General features: G+C 34.3%; 1 protein-coding gene across 9 annotated transcripts in view; it reads right to left on the reverse strand.

Moving 5' to 3' along the window:
- Positions 1 to 1,113: 1,113 nt before the first annotated feature.
- Positions 1,114 to 18,947, reverse strand: part of Dys (Dystrophin) — a 762,481-nt gene continuing 744,647 nt past the window's right edge. For 6 of the 9 annotated variants that reach the window (XM_088278115.1, XM_088278116.1, XM_088278111.1 and 3 more), the window contains 15 exons: positions 15,790 to 16,049; positions 15,026 to 15,184; positions 12,076 to 12,212; positions 11,020 to 11,308; positions 9,937 to 10,145; positions 8,771 to 8,987; positions 8,127 to 8,238; positions 7,843 to 8,013; positions 6,919 to 7,067; positions 6,231 to 6,395; positions 5,989 to 6,118; positions 5,520 to 5,648; positions 4,840 to 4,966; positions 3,633 to 3,731; positions 1,114 to 2,352 (listed from right to left, as the gene is read on the reverse strand). In XM_088278115.1, the coding sequence (XP_088134241.1) occupies positions 2,252 to 2,352; positions 3,633 to 3,731; positions 4,840 to 4,966; positions 5,520 to 5,648; positions 5,989 to 6,118; positions 6,231 to 6,395; positions 6,919 to 7,067; positions 7,843 to 8,013; positions 8,127 to 8,238; positions 8,771 to 8,987; positions 9,937 to 10,145; positions 11,020 to 11,308; positions 12,076 to 12,212; positions 15,026 to 15,184; positions 15,790 to 16,049 (2,454 nt within the window). In that variant the 3' untranslated portion in view covers positions 1,114 to 2,251. The remainder of the gene's footprint in view (positions 2,353 to 3,632; positions 3,732 to 4,839; positions 4,967 to 5,519; positions 5,649 to 5,988; positions 6,119 to 6,230; positions 6,396 to 6,918; positions 7,068 to 7,842; positions 8,014 to 8,126; positions 8,239 to 8,770; positions 8,988 to 9,936; positions 10,146 to 11,019; positions 11,309 to 12,075; positions 12,213 to 15,025; positions 15,185 to 15,789; positions 16,050 to 18,947) is intronic. The other 3 variants (XM_088278110.1, XM_088278114.1, XM_088278113.1) reach the window with 3 other exon arrangements.

Below are 18,947 nucleotides of genomic sequence, written 5' to 3' on the forward strand. Positions count from 1 at the left end.
GGGATTTTAGAGTTAGCGTTTTTTGCCAGTATACCCACGATATCTTTTGTTTCATCAATTGGCATTTTAACCGTTCGTACTCGAAAAGTGTTTTTTGTATTTGAAAATCGCCAACTCAATTAAATTCTGTAACTTATTAATAATGTAATAATTACCATTTCATTATAATAATATGGTTCTTATTTTTATTTTTTTGTACACTTATGTTTGTAATGTTAGTATATAACCACTCACCGAGATTTTTGTCTACCGGTTTTGAGACGTACCCATCTTTTTGTCAGGACATTCACTACACCAGCATGCAAACAGTAGTTCACATCACGTATTGTTTGCATGCTGATGTAGTGATTGTCCTGACAAATAGACAGGTATGTCTCGAAACCGGTAGATAAAAATCTCGGTTAGTGGTCATATGCATACTAACATTAACTTTAACCAATGGTGCATAAAGGGTTGATTCTGATAATGCAGCATTGTCTTGATTATGGACTAATTGACTAATTGGTGATCGTTCATGGGCTTTAGGTGCCGGTATAAGATAGTAAGAATATTATAGTGTAATAGTATTAGTAACAACCCTGCTGGGAATCAAACCTGGGACCTGTAAGTACAGTTGTTGTTATAAAATAAAAATAAATAAATTGTGATACTATTTGTCAAATGGCAACATGTTTTTTGCAGAGTACATATTTGATAATGTCATACGTACTTTATTTTTGGATATAAATTTATAAATGTTATTTCTTGAATGTTTTACGCAGATACTTTGTGGCACATTTTATAAACTTTATAAAATTAAACAACTTTGTTTTAACCACTTTTTTTGTTATTTGGAGTTGCTACACTATGCACAGTAAAAATAACATTTAGGAGTTTTTAAATCATATTTTTTAAATTATATTTTCATATGGTGTACGGAGTGTGTGGAAGTTTTTGGTAAGGGAATGTAATTAACTTTGAGTATTTTAATGTTTTAGAATTTAATAAACCCTGATGATGACAAGGTTCTTGTCGAAACCGGTTGGTTAAAGTGTACTAATAATAAAAAGTGGTTAAAACAGAGATGTTTAATTTTATAAAGTTTATAAATATTACATTAGAATAAAACAAACGTTAAATGGATTCATTATTTTTATTTCATAATCAATACACTTTATGTACATGTGTGAACACAATATGTTAAGAATCATGCATGTACTTTTTGGTGATAATAATGGATTCTGTATGTACAAACGTAACAACAACGTAATATACCTTTCAAACGGCAAATGACCACAGCTCCATCAAGCATAGATATGTATATTTACTGATCAAACCTACAATTCAACTTTTAAAACCATATTTGTGCCAATGCATTAATATGAGTCGAATCTAACTACACAATATTTCACTAAGTTTAATTTAACAAGGATACACAATGAATATTGCAGCACATTCTGTTGGATATGCCGAATGATATGGAATATTTCCTTTCTGATATGATGAATCTTCACAAACATGTCTCTATATTCAGTTGCTACATCAGATGAAACGGATTATGATCGCTTATTTTCAATCGTTATTTTTTTTATCTTATCAAAGATATGTTACTTTTGATCTCAATTTATTGAGTTACAAATTTAAAGTTTATAAATCTAATTGTTATATTTGGTCATTAAAATTAAAATTTGTATAAAAAAGGGGGTTAGTTAAGATACCGCTGTCCAGAAATGTCACCTTGTTAATAAAGAGAATACACTACTTATATAAACAATATCTTGTAACTGGATGTCTGTAACAACAATGTCATCTTTATTCTACAAAAAAAAACAAACACCTACTTGTAAATTATTCTCTAATGACGAGACTGATTATGTTTGATGCAGACTGAGTCAATTATTTCAGTAAATATTATATAAAAAAGTTTATTATAATTGCCTTATATCTAAAAGTTTAATATATTATAAGAATGTAAAAACAACTTCGTATAATTTCGTTTTAGTTATTTCCATTAACATTTCGTAACGGATTAACTTTACCCAGTAACGGGAGAAAGGTGTATAAAAAGCAGATAAAAAACTAAAAGTAGGTGAAAAATTTAGTTTTGTAACAAGAGTAGAAATGTACAAATATTGAGGTTATAATTATTTGACGTTACTACACCGTGATACTATGAATATAACTTTGATTTCTGCTTTCTTTACTCCGAGGGATACATTATATTATGTTTTGATTGATCTGCAACAAGCACCAATTTGCATTGAAGAAGAATCTATTGAGGAATAGATTTGCCATTGGTATACTGCGGAGGGACGTTGCCTCCTTCTTCTGTCATGACGGTCACAAATTCTTCCACGGCTCTGCCCAAGTCACCTGCAAATTGAAACGGAAAGGTTTCATAAAATACCAGAGTAGGCATCGGGGATACAATTGTCAAAAAAAAGTTAAATAAATCTGAACAACCTGTTTTTACATTGGCTTTGCTAATTATCTCTTTGTCGTATCATAATCATCGGAAAAGGAAAACTATCGGAACACTGCTAGCGTTTTTTATGCTGGGTACTATTGCAATGTCTAAAATGTCTATATTCAGCCCTGTAATGGTCACCACATTTGGTTACCATACTGGAAGATCCAGGGAGGTCAAAATAGGGGAGTAATTTTCCACTCTAACATTTATTTAGTATCAGCCTGTACGGATACTTGAAGTACAGGAGTTGTCTTAAAGATCAATCACAAGGAATATAATTTCATTTAATTTAGTTCACTATGTGCCAATGTGTACGTCTCAGGGTTATAAGGAAGTTTGTTTTGGAAAAGCTTTGTAATGTGAGCATTTTAATTTGAAAATCTGACACTGAAAACAGATTTCAAATCACATTTTTTTTGTTATAGATAGAAAATAACTACTTAAATTACAATGAGCATTTTTAGTATTCACTGAGAAAATTATTTTTACCTTAGGGGATCCTCCCAGTAGCTTGCGAATAAAAAAGTTTATTAGAAAAATAAAATAATGCTTGGTAAATAAATAAAATACAATACTTAATTAAAAATGATCTATGTACATAATTCAAAAACGAAAAACTGATATTTTTTTTTAAATATGCCCAACTAATTATTTTTATTTGCATTTTGAAATGCTGCAAGCGAGAAAGTTTTTTGAAAGTTATACCTACCATAGATCTGCAATTTTAACCTATATTTTATGACCACATATATTCTTCCTGAAATCACATCACCTCAGATGCTGATGCTTTCAATATTGTCTGATATATTGAAATAATAATCCAGAAAATGTAAAAAAAAACAGCTGTGAAATGTCTAAGAATCTTAACCTTTCCGGGAGTACAATGATTGATGTTTGACTTTCTCTGGGGAGTGGGTTCTTTTTACATGAATAATTTTTTTCACAAAATATATGTAAAACACATATAAAAAAATCCATAGATGTAATGAGCAATGGCTATACAAGTTACATCTTAACAACTGACTGACGGACTTCGAGGTACATTGAAATCGTTCCTCTTTGAGGAAAATTCGCACCGATGTTCATTTACACCCAGAAAGGTTGAATGAAATGTTAAATACTGAATTGCCACCGATTTTGTGCATGCATGATTAGTTAGGTTTGGTGTGCGTGTGGTAGTTACCTGCGCAGTGCATCAGTGCCCCGACGGCCTGCGGGGCGTGAGGCGGCGGCGGGGGCCTCTCCAGCGAAGCTTCCCTTCCCGTGTCCGACCAACGACCATCTAAACCCAATGCGGTGGAACCAAGGTTAATAACCCAACCACCAAGTGTTAAATATATTCAGAGGTAAGTAAGTAGGTGATACTGTTACAGTGTAAAATACATAGAATCATTTTAATCCTACAATACACATTTTCTAAAGAAAGAACATTTGTGCACCAAATACGTACTGGAACATATGGGTGTACAGGCAAAAAATGTTAACTCGAAAATATGCAATTTTGATTTGATGTTTTTGATGATAAAGTTTTCAACATTCTATAAACTGGTAAAATACACTAAGTAGTTTGAAATGTCATGCTTATGTGGTATTATAAGTAAATTCAACTTTAACTCTAATAACAGGTGTTTTATTCAGGCTAAAAGCTTTAAATAACAGGGATTTTAGAGTTAACGTTTTTTGACAGTATACCCACGAAATGTACTTAAAATATATTTTATTCATTTAAATACTCATCAGGAAAACTGTACAGTGAATGCTCTAAATATACTCATATTGTATGTTTCATTTCGCTTACTGTACATATATATCTACTAAATAATGTTTTTTCTATACCCTTTTTAAATCACTAAACATTGAAATTTATAGTTCTAAATTGGAGGATGTTACAAAGAGTGTTTTTAGTGTCCATTTTATATTAAATGGTCCATTTTATATTGAATGGTCCATTTTAGTCTGCAGAAGAACATTCTGAGGTTTTAAAACTATTAAAAATATTTACAAGCAGTCTTCAATATTTATAATTAAAAAAAAAAAATAAAGACTTGCAAGAATGATGAAATATGTTTAACTATGGTAACTTGATAAAATAACGTTGTGTAACAGTATAAATTTAAGTTTATCATTTACTGTATTTTTTTATATTGGATTTTTACTCAAGTCTCATGTTTATTTTAACCAATTTAATTGATGAACATGCAATGAAAGGTAAAAGAGATGTCATTGAATGTGCAGTATCCGTTTACTATAATCAAGAAGTAAAGCTTAACCTTAAACCAATTTCATTAGTTGATGTAATTAGTAAGGTGGGTGTTTGCAATGTGATAATTAATCTGAAGTTATACAAGAATAGCAAATAGTGGTGTGAAGCTATTATTTGAAGTACTGACTTGTGATATTGTCGTGGTAGACACCATTGTGCATCTTGGCTGGAGAGTCTGTAGCCAGTTGAGAAGCAGTGACAGCTCTGGTTTGCAATGTTCCTGTACGAGCTGGTGACGCCCCTTGGCCTGGCTGCTGGAATGTTAATTACAAAACTTAATGTCAAATAATACTCGCAAGTTCATCCCATGTCATTTAGCCCCTATCTGCACAGGAGTTGTGCCAAGGTAACATACCAATTATGAAGTAAGAATATTTTATGTGCATCAAAAAATATAAATGTATTATTTGGCAGTGTATTACAAGTAAAATTTTAGAAACTGAATTTATCTATAATACCTTAGAACGGGGCTGCTTGAACTTAGATGTGTTACTTGCGCCCAGTACAAAAAAAAATTTAGATCTGTATTTGGTGTGCAATAATGAACATATCGACATGATTCATTTTTTCCCTGACAGGTGACACTTATTGTCACCATACGTTCATTATTGTGTACAATTGGTCTACCAAATACAGATTTAATTTTATTTTGTACTGGGCTCAAGTAACACATCAAAGTTCTATGGTACATATCATGTTATTGGGCATTTCACAAATGGGATCCAATAACCTGGAGAAAAGGATGGATTATTCATTACAGAGATTTAAACAAAAAGGAATTCAAAATAAAAGTCATAAGGTACAAACCTCATCGAGTAATTGGCGCAATCTTTGCAGCTGAGCTTCAAGTTGTCTATTGTGATCTTCCAAGATCTGCATTCTTGCTTCGAGTCTTCCCTTATGTTGGCGCAGTAGTCTAGCTTCAGCCATCATATCCTGGGTAACACAACAACATCGATTTGTATATTTAAAAATGTCATGTTAAAACGTTATTTAATATACATTAAAACATGAATTGTCATTAAAATGAAAGGTAAGGTAACAATTTTTCTTGTTGTAAAAATGTTGATTTAAATACAGATTTTATAGCAGTCAGCTTTATATTCTTAATTCTCTTTTTATTGTCTTATATATGATACAATTAAAAATAAATGGAAATAGATAATTAGGCATAAATATGTGAGATTCCATTATATTATCGCTACGTGCTATAAAATGTAATAATTGAATGTTGCAAACATGAAAATAAGAATAATGATTCCTCATGACATCTTACCTGATCAGGAGCGTGCCCCCCACGGTTTTCATTCCCGGCATGTTGTTCTTCAGGAGTAGAGCCTGGTGTAGATTTGGCACGAAGTCGTTCATATTCAGCCTGCAGGGTAGCATTCTCCTCTTCCAGCTCCCTAAAGTAGAAAGAAAAGTAAAATTTAGCTCTAGAAAAGTGGCAAGTTAAGAAAAAATCATACTTCCTCTTCTTCATATTATTATAGAGAGATAAATAAGATAGATATTGACCTGATCACAGCTTCGAGCTCCTCTCGCTGCTCTTGGTGAATGATGGTCATGACCTGAACTGGGCTGCGTGGAGGCTCCAAGTCTCCAGCTGAAGAGTTGGGTCCAACTGAAGAAGATCCATTCAAGGATTGGCAGTAAGCAGCAATCAGCTGGTGTTCATCGTCACTGTAAAATTTATTTCAGTCATATTAACTGCCCAACCCACATGAATATGTCATATGGAGCGTTTAGTATTTCGAGGTCAATATCGCTGGCTACCTCATTTACAGAATACATATATCGAGATTATGTTGATCGATGTATTACATTCAACACAAAAAATACAGAAAATACAATTCAAATAAAAAATACCAAAAATATTCAATAGAATAATATTACAAAAAATTATCTGGCGACATCTTATGTTGAGGGTTAACCCTCTTCATCTTATGTTGAGGGTTGGTTAACCAAAGGGTCTATTGTTTAAAATTTTTGTCTGGTACACTGTAAATAAGTATTGTTACATATTGAGAAATCATACGAAAAAAAAACCTGAGGATTTTTACCTACTTCTTGAATGAACTTCTTGAACTTACCCAAAGGTAAGACAGTTAAATCATTGTATAATAAACAAACAAAAAAATATTAAATTTTTGGAGGAGTATGAGCCAAAGTAGGCCATAATCATCAATTTTTCATTATGATTTACCTGTCTGGTGTAGAATTAGTCCTCTGCCTTTCTCCCAACTCTACTTGTGCAAGTCTGGAAGCGTACATCTCTAGTCGAGAGTGCATGTCATCTGTAGATGTGGAGCCCGCTGGAAACTGGCCGCCAACAGGCCCGGACATATGGTGGGCCTGAGAATGTACAAAAATTATTAATTAATTAACTAATAGTAGTCAATAAGTCTGTCAGAAAACACAGTACATAAAAGGTTCAACAGACATTATGGTACTAATGACATTATTTTGTAATCTAGCTAGTTAGGAAAAACTGCTGCTTGTTTTAAAATTTGAATGCATTTATTAACGTGCTATTGTTAGGATGTACGGATAAGGATAAGGAGTGTACCAACAAGTGGTCATTGATTGGGTTTTATGAGACGGCTGATGTATAAAAAGACTGTTTGATTATCTGTAAGTAGATTAAAGTATGTGTTTTGAATATAATATATCAATGTTTTCTTTTACTTTTTTTGCTCTAATTTTTATTTGTCCGCCTCAGTAGTTTAATGGTCAGCACGTTCGGATACCGACCTCCAGAAGGAGGTACCGGGTTCGTTCCCTTCAATATTTATTCAATATTATAAAGTGATTTTTTCACTCTAATATTTATTCAATAATATCCTGGACTGGTACCTTAGCGGAGGGCTGATCACCTTTCCTTCATGTGTTAACGATCAAGAAAACACTGCGTTTATATGATGCAGTGCCCTATGCACCATTGGGTGCTGATAAGGGTTAGAAGAGAATGTTTTCTTTTACTTTTAAGTGCTCTAATTTTTATTACGATGCGTAAGAAAACATATTGGTACAAGTAAAATTTTGACATTTATGATTTAGATGTAGCTATATTTCAAATAAATGAAACACCATTGGTGAACACTTCTAAAGAATGTATTTTGAGCATCACCTGAGCTGCTTGGTGGTGTGGCGAGGGCGCTGGAGACTCCAAGGCGTCTCCCTCCAGGACAGTTTGCACGGGAAGATACCCGACTCGTGGATGCTTCTTGAAGTAGCGCGCAGACTTGAACTTATTACGAAGAGCGCGGGTAAAGTCGCGAACGTCTTCACCAGATGTCGTCTGAAAATAAATGAAAACAAATTTCAATTATGTTTTTAAAACAGTAATGCCTAGGCCACTAATATTACACATTTAGGATGATGGAATATGCAAATTTAAAAAATGGTACTTACAGCTGTGCAATATTCTTGCATAGGATGTGTCAACTTATGGTTCTTAGCTTTGCGGCCACTGAAGAAACATTTCTGACACATGTCGAAGTTGAAACATTTCAAACAGCGATATCTGTAAAAAAATCAAATATATTCATTAAATTATTTCAGGGAAAAAACATAGTTTAAGAAATTAACTAACATATTGAATTATTCATAATTACAATGGACTAAACAAAAATAACTAATAGGAACATATAAACAGAATGTCAGAAGACAGACTTCCACGTATCGCCCTCCAAGGCAACCCTGATGGACGCAGACCCCCAGGCACACCTCCGAAAAGATGGAAAGATAGTTGAAAGTCGACATCCCAAGAGCGACATGCGGAGGCACAAACAGATCCCTAGGATCTACAAAAAGAAGAAGAAGAAGAAGGACAATGGACTAACATTTGAAGTGTAAAACAAATCAAATTAGCAAATAAATCCAATTTAGTATGTATATTATCAAAGTATTTCTTCTTAAAAGAATTATCTATCGCACTAACATAAGACAATTATGTAAAAAATTTATTTCTAAAAGAATTTTTCAATGATAGCATTTCAGTATTTTGGGTTCTTTTTTTTCTAGCTATTATTTACAAACTGATTGGAATGACTTACCTGAAGCCGATGATGGGATATTCCTTGCAGATATTACACTTGGCCTGATGCTTGGCATGTTCAGCCGCTGCGAGTCGATGCAAAACGGGTAGCCACACTAGGGACTGGGGTTCTCTCTGGAGCCAATGGAGAAAATGTACAGCTTCGATAGTCTGCACTTCACCAACACTGCTGCGGTCTAATGATCGGTCACCGTCCTTACTGCCATCTTTGGATTCTAGAAAATAAATAAAATCCATTGAATTTAAAATCGTTTTTGACACGGCGCTTCACAAAAGTGGGGAAAAAGCACAGTAAACATGTGGATAATCTAGCCAATTTGCAGTCAAAACAGGACATCACAAAACAGACTTAGCCTTAGCGTAGTTGGGTGATACAAAACTGGTGTTGCAAGTACAACAATTGCTAAATAAGTTCAAGAAACATAAATTTTCAATAAGTCTAGGTATTTGTAATGTATTTTTTTTATTTCTAACTTTCTTACTTCTCTCTTACTTCTTATCTATAAGCAAATCGGTAAAATAGAGGGTTTACAGATTAATGCATAAAAACATAAAATTAAGGTGTTAGATCTGCAGACATTTCCATAAAACTGAACAATACATTATTTAAAAAAAAAACAATAGTTACGTAGGTACTTCAAAATTGTAACTATGAACAATAATTTTCTGTGTGCATACCATGCATTGTTTTCCCTACTAAGGAATGTTTAAACTGCATTAAGGTCCACCGTCTTGGTTAATAGCTGAAATATTAATGCATACCGAGTCAATATCCTGATAAATTCTGATTAATCATACTTTAAGGCAGTGGTTCTTAACCGTGTTGAAGGTACCGAACCTCACCAGTTTCATATGCCCGTTCACCGAACCCTTTTGGAAAAATGTATTGTTAGATTGATATATTCCTCTTAAATAATATACTAGATCTATTGGATAAATGAATATATCGTGTGTCGTATCATTTTGCATAATATTTGATATATTCCTTTCATACAGTATACTAGATCTATTGGAAAAATCAATGAGTCGGGTGTGAATTTTGACCTCCGCCGAACCCAGGAGACTGACTCACCGAACGCCTGGGGTTCCATCGAACCCAGGTTAAGACCCACTGCTTTAAGGGCAAAAAAAACTTAAGAAGTTTGACAAGATGGGGGTTCTTACCCTTATCTCTGTCCAGAGTAGAGTTTCGGTCTTTGGACACAGATGAAGCTTTCTCGAAGCAACTCCTCACAGATGGTTCGATGTTTGATCCCCCGAAGGCGGCCACCTCTCCCAGCTGCCTCGGTACCTGGATACAGTCGTGGAGGAGCAGTCCTAACTTCCTCTGGTCGGCCATGCATGACGGGTCGGCAATGAGGCGAAATAGGTATCTGTGAACGGAAAAATTCTGAATAAGTAATGATCAAAAACATAATTTTCACAAAATATTGAACTGCAGTTTTCTATGAAAATTTCTTGTCAAGTGGTATTCTTTTTTTAAATAAATTTGGATTAGAAATGAAAAATATGTTTTTATATCCGTTATGAAATTCAGGAGTGTGTAATGTTAATGTAAATTCTGGCCCCTATTAGCATCCAAGTGGTGCATAGGGCAATGCATTGGATCGACGTGGTGTTGACTCGATTGTGATTATATATGGAGGCAGGGTGATCAGCCCTGCACATCAGATTTATGAGAATAAAAGTGGAATATGTTTGTTTAATTTTATATTGATGACAATATAAAATTTAACACTTTTCTCGTCATTCATCGTAAGGTAGAGTTTTTAAGTGGTGTTACACAAAGTGAATGATGAATTGTAAGGAGAGTGTTTATATTGCCATACCGCAGAGTTGATAATGTTTTTAAAATAAAAAATATATAAAATTTAGATCAGTCAATAGAGATGAAAATAATATACATATACCTATTATTTTCATTACAAGTAATAAAATAAAAAATTAACAAAAGATATAAAATCGTTCAGTCTGAATGATGGTTAAGTAAGTGTAATATTATAAGTATATATGTATTTTGATATTAGTAAACATGAAGGAAAGGTAATCAACGCCAAGGATTCCAGCGCCCCCGGAAGACCGCTGACGACCATTCACTGACTTTACTCAGTGGAACTTCGGGATGCCAGACTGACCTGGTAGGATGCCAAGGAGATGGGCATTGACAGAGTGACTTGGAGACGTCTCATATTGGCCATATGATTCACCTAGGGAGCGAACATGGAAAAAGAAGAAGAAGAATATTACCTGTATTTTTCTTCAAGGTGTCCTTTGCAGAGAAGGACCAGTCCAACTTTGAAGCTCAATACTCTAATTTGCCCCGTGCGTTGGCTATCATAGACATTCAGCAGCCAGTTAATAGCGAGATCCAAGCACAGGGGGACGTTCACGAGGCTTGGATTCTCCGCTGCGATAACTTCATACAGAGAAGTGAGCACGGTGATCATGTCAGGAATGTCAATAAGTTTGTCATTCTGGGCTCGGAGGCCGTGGGCGTCGAAGGCTTCCAGAGCAGCCGGGAGTTGCAGCATATGCACTAGAAAGAAAGGAGGGAGGATTCATATTATTATTCAATAATTCAAGTTTTTACGAAATAATATGCTAATATCTTTCACTAGTTTCATCAATTTAAATACTGATAAAGCATTAATTTGAATATGTATTGATAATCAATAATTTGATTTTCCTAAATTCCTCACCATTATTGTCTTTCTTTCCATTAAACCAAGTCCCACCTTTAACCCCCTTCCCACCAGTTATTACCTCACCTACCTCTACCAGTGCCTGAATGATCTTTTGCTTGTAAGTTTTTGTGATGAAAACATCAGTAGTTTTTAAAACTAGTTGTGTGAAATAAAACTTAAAGAGTGGTCATTAGACATTGTATTAACAAGCGTTTAATATTTAATAATCAACATGTCATTTTACAAAGTTAATGCCAAATCAATAAATAATCTATTGTGACACGTGTTTCAATGCATTTCGCATCATTTTCAAACACCGTAATTTTTTTTTTTTTTTGGTATTTATCAGTAAAACTTAATCAATCAATGAAATTTATAATTTATATTCTAAATTAGAGTGGTAGTTATTAAAAAGTAAACAGTATTGTATTGAGTAACTTAACTCAGAAAATTGCATTCTTGATCAAACAGACAATAGATAATTGATGTAATTACAACTCAATGAATTTGGCAATACTGGATAGCACGGCTCGACATCAATGATATTGCATTGCAAATTCAATGGGCAAATTAATTAGTTGCAATCAATGTGTAAAGCTTGGGATATCATGATACTCACTGCACAGAGCCTTTTGTACTGTTCTCAACTTCATGGCTGTACGATAAGCGGAGAATCTAACTTCATTGAGATCTGCCAGGGAGTTCATCAACTCAATCATCTTGGGGTGATCCCAGTGAGTGGTTTCCAATTCATGGCTGAAACAATTGAATGGGTTACTGATTCATGAATTTAATAAAGGGTAGCCCCCATTTCATAAGTTATACATATAAGCAAGCACACACCCATGTACACACCCATGCGCACACCCACACACACATACATATATTCCGGTAATATTTATTTTTGAAAATGTCAAGCACACGCGATAAATAATAAAAAAACAGAAAAACGATAGTTGAAGACGAATGACACAACAAAGGTTTTAGTTTACAGTTTTTTTTTAAATAAATTACATACTGATCCCATCCGTCTCTGACTGCTAATCAACACAAAAAATAAAGGCACTTGAGATCTACCCAAGCTCTTTTGCCTCACAGCCAAAAATTTGTGAATTTTGTTCAAGTAGATAGTATTTTAGTATTAATCAGTCTTGAAAAAGAAGCGGTTAGCTTTGAAATTGGTAAACATTATAATTAAGTTATAATGAAATATTTATAGTGATTTTAAAACAAAGTTATATTTTGATTATAAAATGAAAAATCACAAAGTTTTTGCTTTAAATATAAATTATATTTAGTTTAATTAAAAAAAGGAATAACCCGCATAGGCTCTACTTTTAGGTAGGATAGTAAGGATGGGGAATGTAAATGTTAAAAATTCATCACAAACACACAGACCAATTAAAAATAAATCTTTCTTGAATTTATATTGCGATAGGTGAGAATCGAACCCGCGATGTCAGTTTCGCAGTCGAGCGTCTACCCAACTACGCCACGGCACCTTAGTAGATATATTAAAGGTATATATATGTATATCAATGTAATTTATAATATTTATTCAAAATAATCAATATCTGACTAACATATTTTTATTTTATCAGGTTAGTAATTGAAGTTTAGTTTATTTATTATTTACTGAAGTTAAGTTTATTTTATCAGGTTAGTAATTGTCCGCCTCCGTAGTGTAATGGTCAGCACGCTCTGCTACCGTTCTGTAGGTCCCAGGTTCGATTTCCAAGGGGGTAAAATAAATATAAGAGATTTTTTCACTGTTATATTTATTCAATATTACCCTGGACTGGTACCTGAAGCGGAGGGCTGATCACCTTTCCTTCATGCGTAAACGATCAAGATAACACTGCGTTTATATGACGCAGTGCCCTATGCACCATTGGGGTGCGGAAAAGGTTTTTTTTATTATTATTATTTAGTTGAAGTATATTTTTATACTATCATTTAAGTAATGTACTTTTCAGTAAATTTAATGAATACCTTCAAAGAATTTCGTAATAAGAAAATTGAAAGGATATTATTAAGTACTTTGATAAATTTAATTTCAAAAACTGAGAACTTAATTAAATATTGATCATGAAATTATCTTAAGCAGAAATGATAAGTTTCTTTGATTCCTTTGGATTGATTAATAAAATTTAATAGCTCAAGAATTATCAAGTTGAATATTTTAAATTACTTATTAGTTTGATGTATTTTCTGAATAAATTGGGATATTACCACTAATCTGGAACAAACATTTAATGTTTCGTTTGGCGAAGTATTTTTTTAATAACAAAAACAATTGCAACTACAAACGTGTCTATCCGACTACGTCATGGTGACTAAGAATGGATATAAATCATCTTCGAACCCTCATCGGTTTTGAAGACTAGGCATAATATAAACACAGTGTTATCTTAATTGTTAAGACATGAAGGAAATGTTATCAGCCCTCCGCTTCAGGTACCAGACCAGGGTAATATTAAATAAATATTAGAGTGAAAAAAATCACTTATATTTATTTCATCCCCTCCCCGGGAATCGAACCCGGGACCTGCAGTATGGTAGCCGAGCGTGCTGACCAATATACTACAGAGGTGGATATAAATTATAGTGTTTTAATTGAATTAGGTTTCGTTTATATATATTTTAAGCACATAGTAATTTATTTTAAAAAATACGATTTTGAATGGACTTATCGGTGCAAGTTCAAAATTCAATTTGGTTTTGTATTAAAAGCCTTTGAAGAAATATTTACTTTAATATATTTTTCTTTTAGTATTTATTTTATTTTTTACCAATCAGTTGTAAGTGTGAGGATAGTGCGATGGTAGTGACATGTAGTCTTGTTTGCATGCTGTTGTAGTGATTGTCCTAACGTGAGGTATCGGATTGTGGTCCCGTGGTTAGTGTTGCTGACTCTTAAGTCAGAGTTTCACGGTTCGAACCCGCTCTACCACAATTTGATACCTATTTCTAATAATGAGCTGCTTAGGCTCACAGAAATAGTATGAAATTGAAATATTTGTGTAAATAATAAAAACATAAATATTAACATTTAAAAAAAAGACGGGTACGTCTCGAAACTGGTACGCATAAAACTCAGTGAGTGGTTACATACTAACATTTTTTTGTAATTTAAAAAAGGTTTACAACATTTTGAGTGTGTCCAAATACTATAATTATAATTATAATGTGTGTGTTTATAATCCAGGATTCGGAACTCACTTACTAATATAAGAGTTTCTGCTCAGTAAAAAGCTTCTTTACATCTCACCAATAGATGTCTCTAGTGAAGTTCTAGTGATTCAAGAACAAGATTTCTAAATTGGTTCATATATATATATGGAACTTCCAAGAATTTGAGTAGTGTGGTTGTCAATAATGTCAAGAATTGGTGAACATGTGTAAAGTGATCACTTAAACCAGCCTATGACGGTCGTCAGCCCCGTAAATGCCCAGACTTCCATATTCTTCTTCATCTTTGATGAGATGTCAAAAAATATTATAAAAAAGGTTTTGTGAATTTGGGCATACGTCGGAATATGAGAAAGTATTATGTAGTATGTGCTTACTTGATATAGTAAGGCACTTTGTTAGGGGTGACAGCTCTCTCCCAGGGAGGCTCCACTGACCCGGCCAGGAAGCCCTGCGCCGCAGTAGCACCTCCGTCCTTGCCAAACTCCTCCAACTGCTTGATTCTCTCCTCGGTGGCGATTTGCAATACCTTCGCCCTGAAACAAAATATATATTGCGTAAAAAGAAAGTAAAATTGTATGCTAATCCTTATTTCACCTTTGTATTATTATAATTTAAAGCAAAGCAAACATTTTACAAGTGACATTTCAACAAGAAACAATGCATTACCAAAAGTTTTCTTTACTGATTTGTAGATATCACATGAAAGTAGCTTTATAATATGAATCACCCACGGACGGAGGTGTGGCTTGAACCGCGGTTGATATGCTAATGTAAAATATTCTTAGGCGCCATATCGTGGCAGTTGGTTTCCGATGGGTTAGAAAATTGTCAAAAAATAGGTATTTACAAACCTAGATGTGAGATCGTCCACAAAAAATAGGTTTGGACACAAACCTAGATGTGAGATCGTCCACCAAAAATTGTTATAGGCAAACCTAGATGTGAGGTCGTCCACAAAAAAGGTATAGGCAAACCTAGATGTGAGATCGTCCACAAAAAATAGGTTTGGACACAAACCTAGATGTGAGATCGTCCACCAAAAATAGTTATAAGCAAACCTAGATGTGAGATCGTCCACAAAAAAAGGTAAAGGCAAACCGAGATGTGAGGTCGTCCACAAAAATAGGTATAGACAAACCTAGATGTGAGGTCGTCCACGGCAGCTATCAGGTGCGGCGCGATGTGCGCCCTGGCGCGCTGCAGCGCGGCCAGCTGCTGCGGCACGTCGCGCAGCAGCGCGCTGCCGGCGGGCCCTCTGGGCGCGCCGGCGCGCAGGGCGGCCGCCTGCGCGCGCGCCGCGTTCGCGTCGGCCGGCGGCGACCAGCGCGCGCGCGCCGCCTCGGCGCCCTGCACGCGCGCTATCGCGTCGTCCACGGACTGCTGGAAAGCGCGGATCTTCTGTGAACAAAAAGAGGGATCAATCAGTAAAATTATTTGTAAATATACCATATTACCTGCCTATAAAAGCCATATAAATGGGCGGCAAAGATAAGCGAGGTGCGTACAAGTTACCGCGGACACAGCTGACAAATACGTATTTTCCTGCGTCACACAAACAGTACTTTTTGCGCGGCGACAAAGCGCGTACGTCTAAAGGCAGCATTTTATGAAAAATACTCTTGTTTCCCTCCAATACGAATAACTCTTTCGCCTTTTAATAAAAAAAATTGTGTTTCGTATTTTTTTTAAGCAAATATTAAATTTATTCAAACAATTCTAAGGAATTGAATAATTAGTTAGATTTATGTTTTATACTGACATTTCTAGATGGAACTGCATTTTATATAATAAAAAAACAACTATATTTTTTCCCCATAGATTTTATTTGACTAGCGACCGGGTTTCGTCGTAACCGACACTATCAGACTGGGTCACCGTAACTGACACGTCATAACTGACATCACGTCGTAACCGACATCATCAGACCAATCTGATGAAGTCGGTTACGACGAAACCCGGTTGCTGGTCAAATAAAATTTTTCTGGAAAAAACTAAACAGTTGTTATTTTATTCTATAAATAATAAATTAGAAAAGTCGTTAAGGTAAGAACATATTTTAAAAATTGTGTGTGATTCCGAGTCTAGCTTTACCGAGGAAAATTGCTACGGCTGCCACTGGATATTTTACATTGTAAATTTAGAATCATATTCACACCGTGAGCCTGTATATCTGCACACATTTTTCAGGTGAAATTTTAATGCGGGCAACCATTTTCACTTCCTGGTTTTAAAATATTCAAGACCCGTTTCACAATATATGTATATACTGCAAAAAAAACTGCTAAGTTCGTTGTAGTGTCGGGGAGAGTTTCCGCGAGACTTGTAAGGTGACGTAAATATATCACCACTTAGAACGAGTGAAGGAAAGTTTAAGTATGGTGGAAGAAAAATCGCAGTCATTTTCCTAAAGTACAAATCGACGTACTCCGGAATCCGACTTGCCGAGAAAAGTGAGAGTAATTACTCAAAAAGGTTTTTTTATGTATCAACCCTTTGGAGGCCGGGGGCTGGGTTGGGTCATGTAACGATTTATGCATATTTGAGCACTATAGGTCCGCAGGGAGCTTCGGATATTCCATTGTCAATAAATATTGTAATGGAGATATGTTCCTTTATCTCGCAATATTTTCGTTAATATTTAAAAAGGAAAAAGAACAAAGATGTGAATCTATTCAGTTATTTGTAGTTCTGAAAAATGTATGCGAATACTAATGGTTATGTTATTGGAAACATAATTTATTATACGTTATTTAGAAAAGATTATTTTTTGGCTTATCGGTAAATAGATACTTAGACTCTTCACACTTCAATTCAATATATTGTATAAATTGTACTATTCCTTTTGCAATTCTTGAATATTTAAAGCTTTATAAAGTATCATTCGAAAGTAGAATTTAAATTAAAATCCTTCTCTTCAGAATAATATTATTAACATAATTAGATCCAACAATATTATTTGTATTTAAATAAAAATAACTTTGAATGTGAAAAATCATTATTATACAGTTCATAGGAGAGAACATATTTACACATTAACTTTGGAAAATATATCATTAGTAAGAAAATAATTAATGGTAATTAATTGATTATAATTAATATAAATCGAAACATTATTAAATTGATAATTACAAATAAATAATACTGTCAATAAAGCCGGATATGTAGCGAGTGATATTTTTTCCGATATATTCGAGTTCAGATCGTTTGTGCAATATTTTAGTTTGTACGCTATAAAAAGTATTTCATTTCATTCAAACCCTTATCCACACCCCGATGGTGCGTAGGCCACAGCATCATATAAAACCAGTGTTATCTTGATCGTTAACACATGAAGGAAAGGTGATCAGCCCTCCGCTTCAGGGTAGTATTGAATAAATATTAGAGTGAAAAAATCACTGATATTTATTTGACGCCCCCTGGGAATCGAACCCGGGACCTCCAGTACGGTAGCCAAGCGTGCTGACCATTATACTATGGGCGGACAAAAAGTATAAAAATAGCTAAATTAATACAGGTGTTTTTTTTTACTCTAATACTAAATTTATTTAATATTACCCTGCGTACGACTGATCACCTTCCCTTCATATAATTAACGATCAACTTAACAATACATCAATTTATTCGTGTGCCCTATGCATCAGTGGGTGCGGATACGGATAAGAAGAAGATTCAAGATATACGCCATTCCAGATAAGGCAAACGTAATAATTTCTTCGGAAGTGAATAATTTTTGCATTTATTCTCGCGATTTGCGGCGTAATGACGAGATAAAAATGAGCGAATAAAACCGTAAGTATTATATAAACCGGATTTACTAACAGAAGCGGGCGATAAAATGCGACATATTTTATAAATAATCTCTGCTTAAACGGTCGAAAAATTACAGCAGTTAACGAGTTGAAAGGAATGTCTCTCAAACAAGGGGGGAGGGAGTGAAAGGGTTGGGTGAACAAATTGGTGTCGACATAAATTGCGTTGTTTAAGCGGAATTCAAGATTCTGGTAAATGGAGATACCCCGTAAGATGAACTTTCTATTAGATTAGAATTAGAATACCTATCATAAATGATTGAAACAATTGCATGTTTAACAATGTAAGTTGTATTATTTTTTTGACAACTCAACATAGATGAAGAAGAATATGGTATAAGTCCGGGAATTTACGGGGCTTACGAACGTCATAGGCTTACACACGTGTAACATTCACCAACTCTACCCATGATTGACAACCACAATACTCGAATTCTTGGAAGTTCTATACATCGCTCACTCCTTTCAAGAACGTCATAAATCAAAA

The sequence above is a fragment of the Brachycentrus maculatus genome, unplaced genomic scaffold, assembly GCF_059751285.1.
Source record: "Brachycentrus maculatus isolate JH-2025_06_01 unplaced genomic scaffold, ASM5975128v1 h1tg000055l, whole genome shotgun sequence".
Taxonomy (NCBI): domain Eukaryota; kingdom Metazoa; phylum Arthropoda; class Insecta; order Trichoptera; family Brachycentridae; genus Brachycentrus; species Brachycentrus maculatus.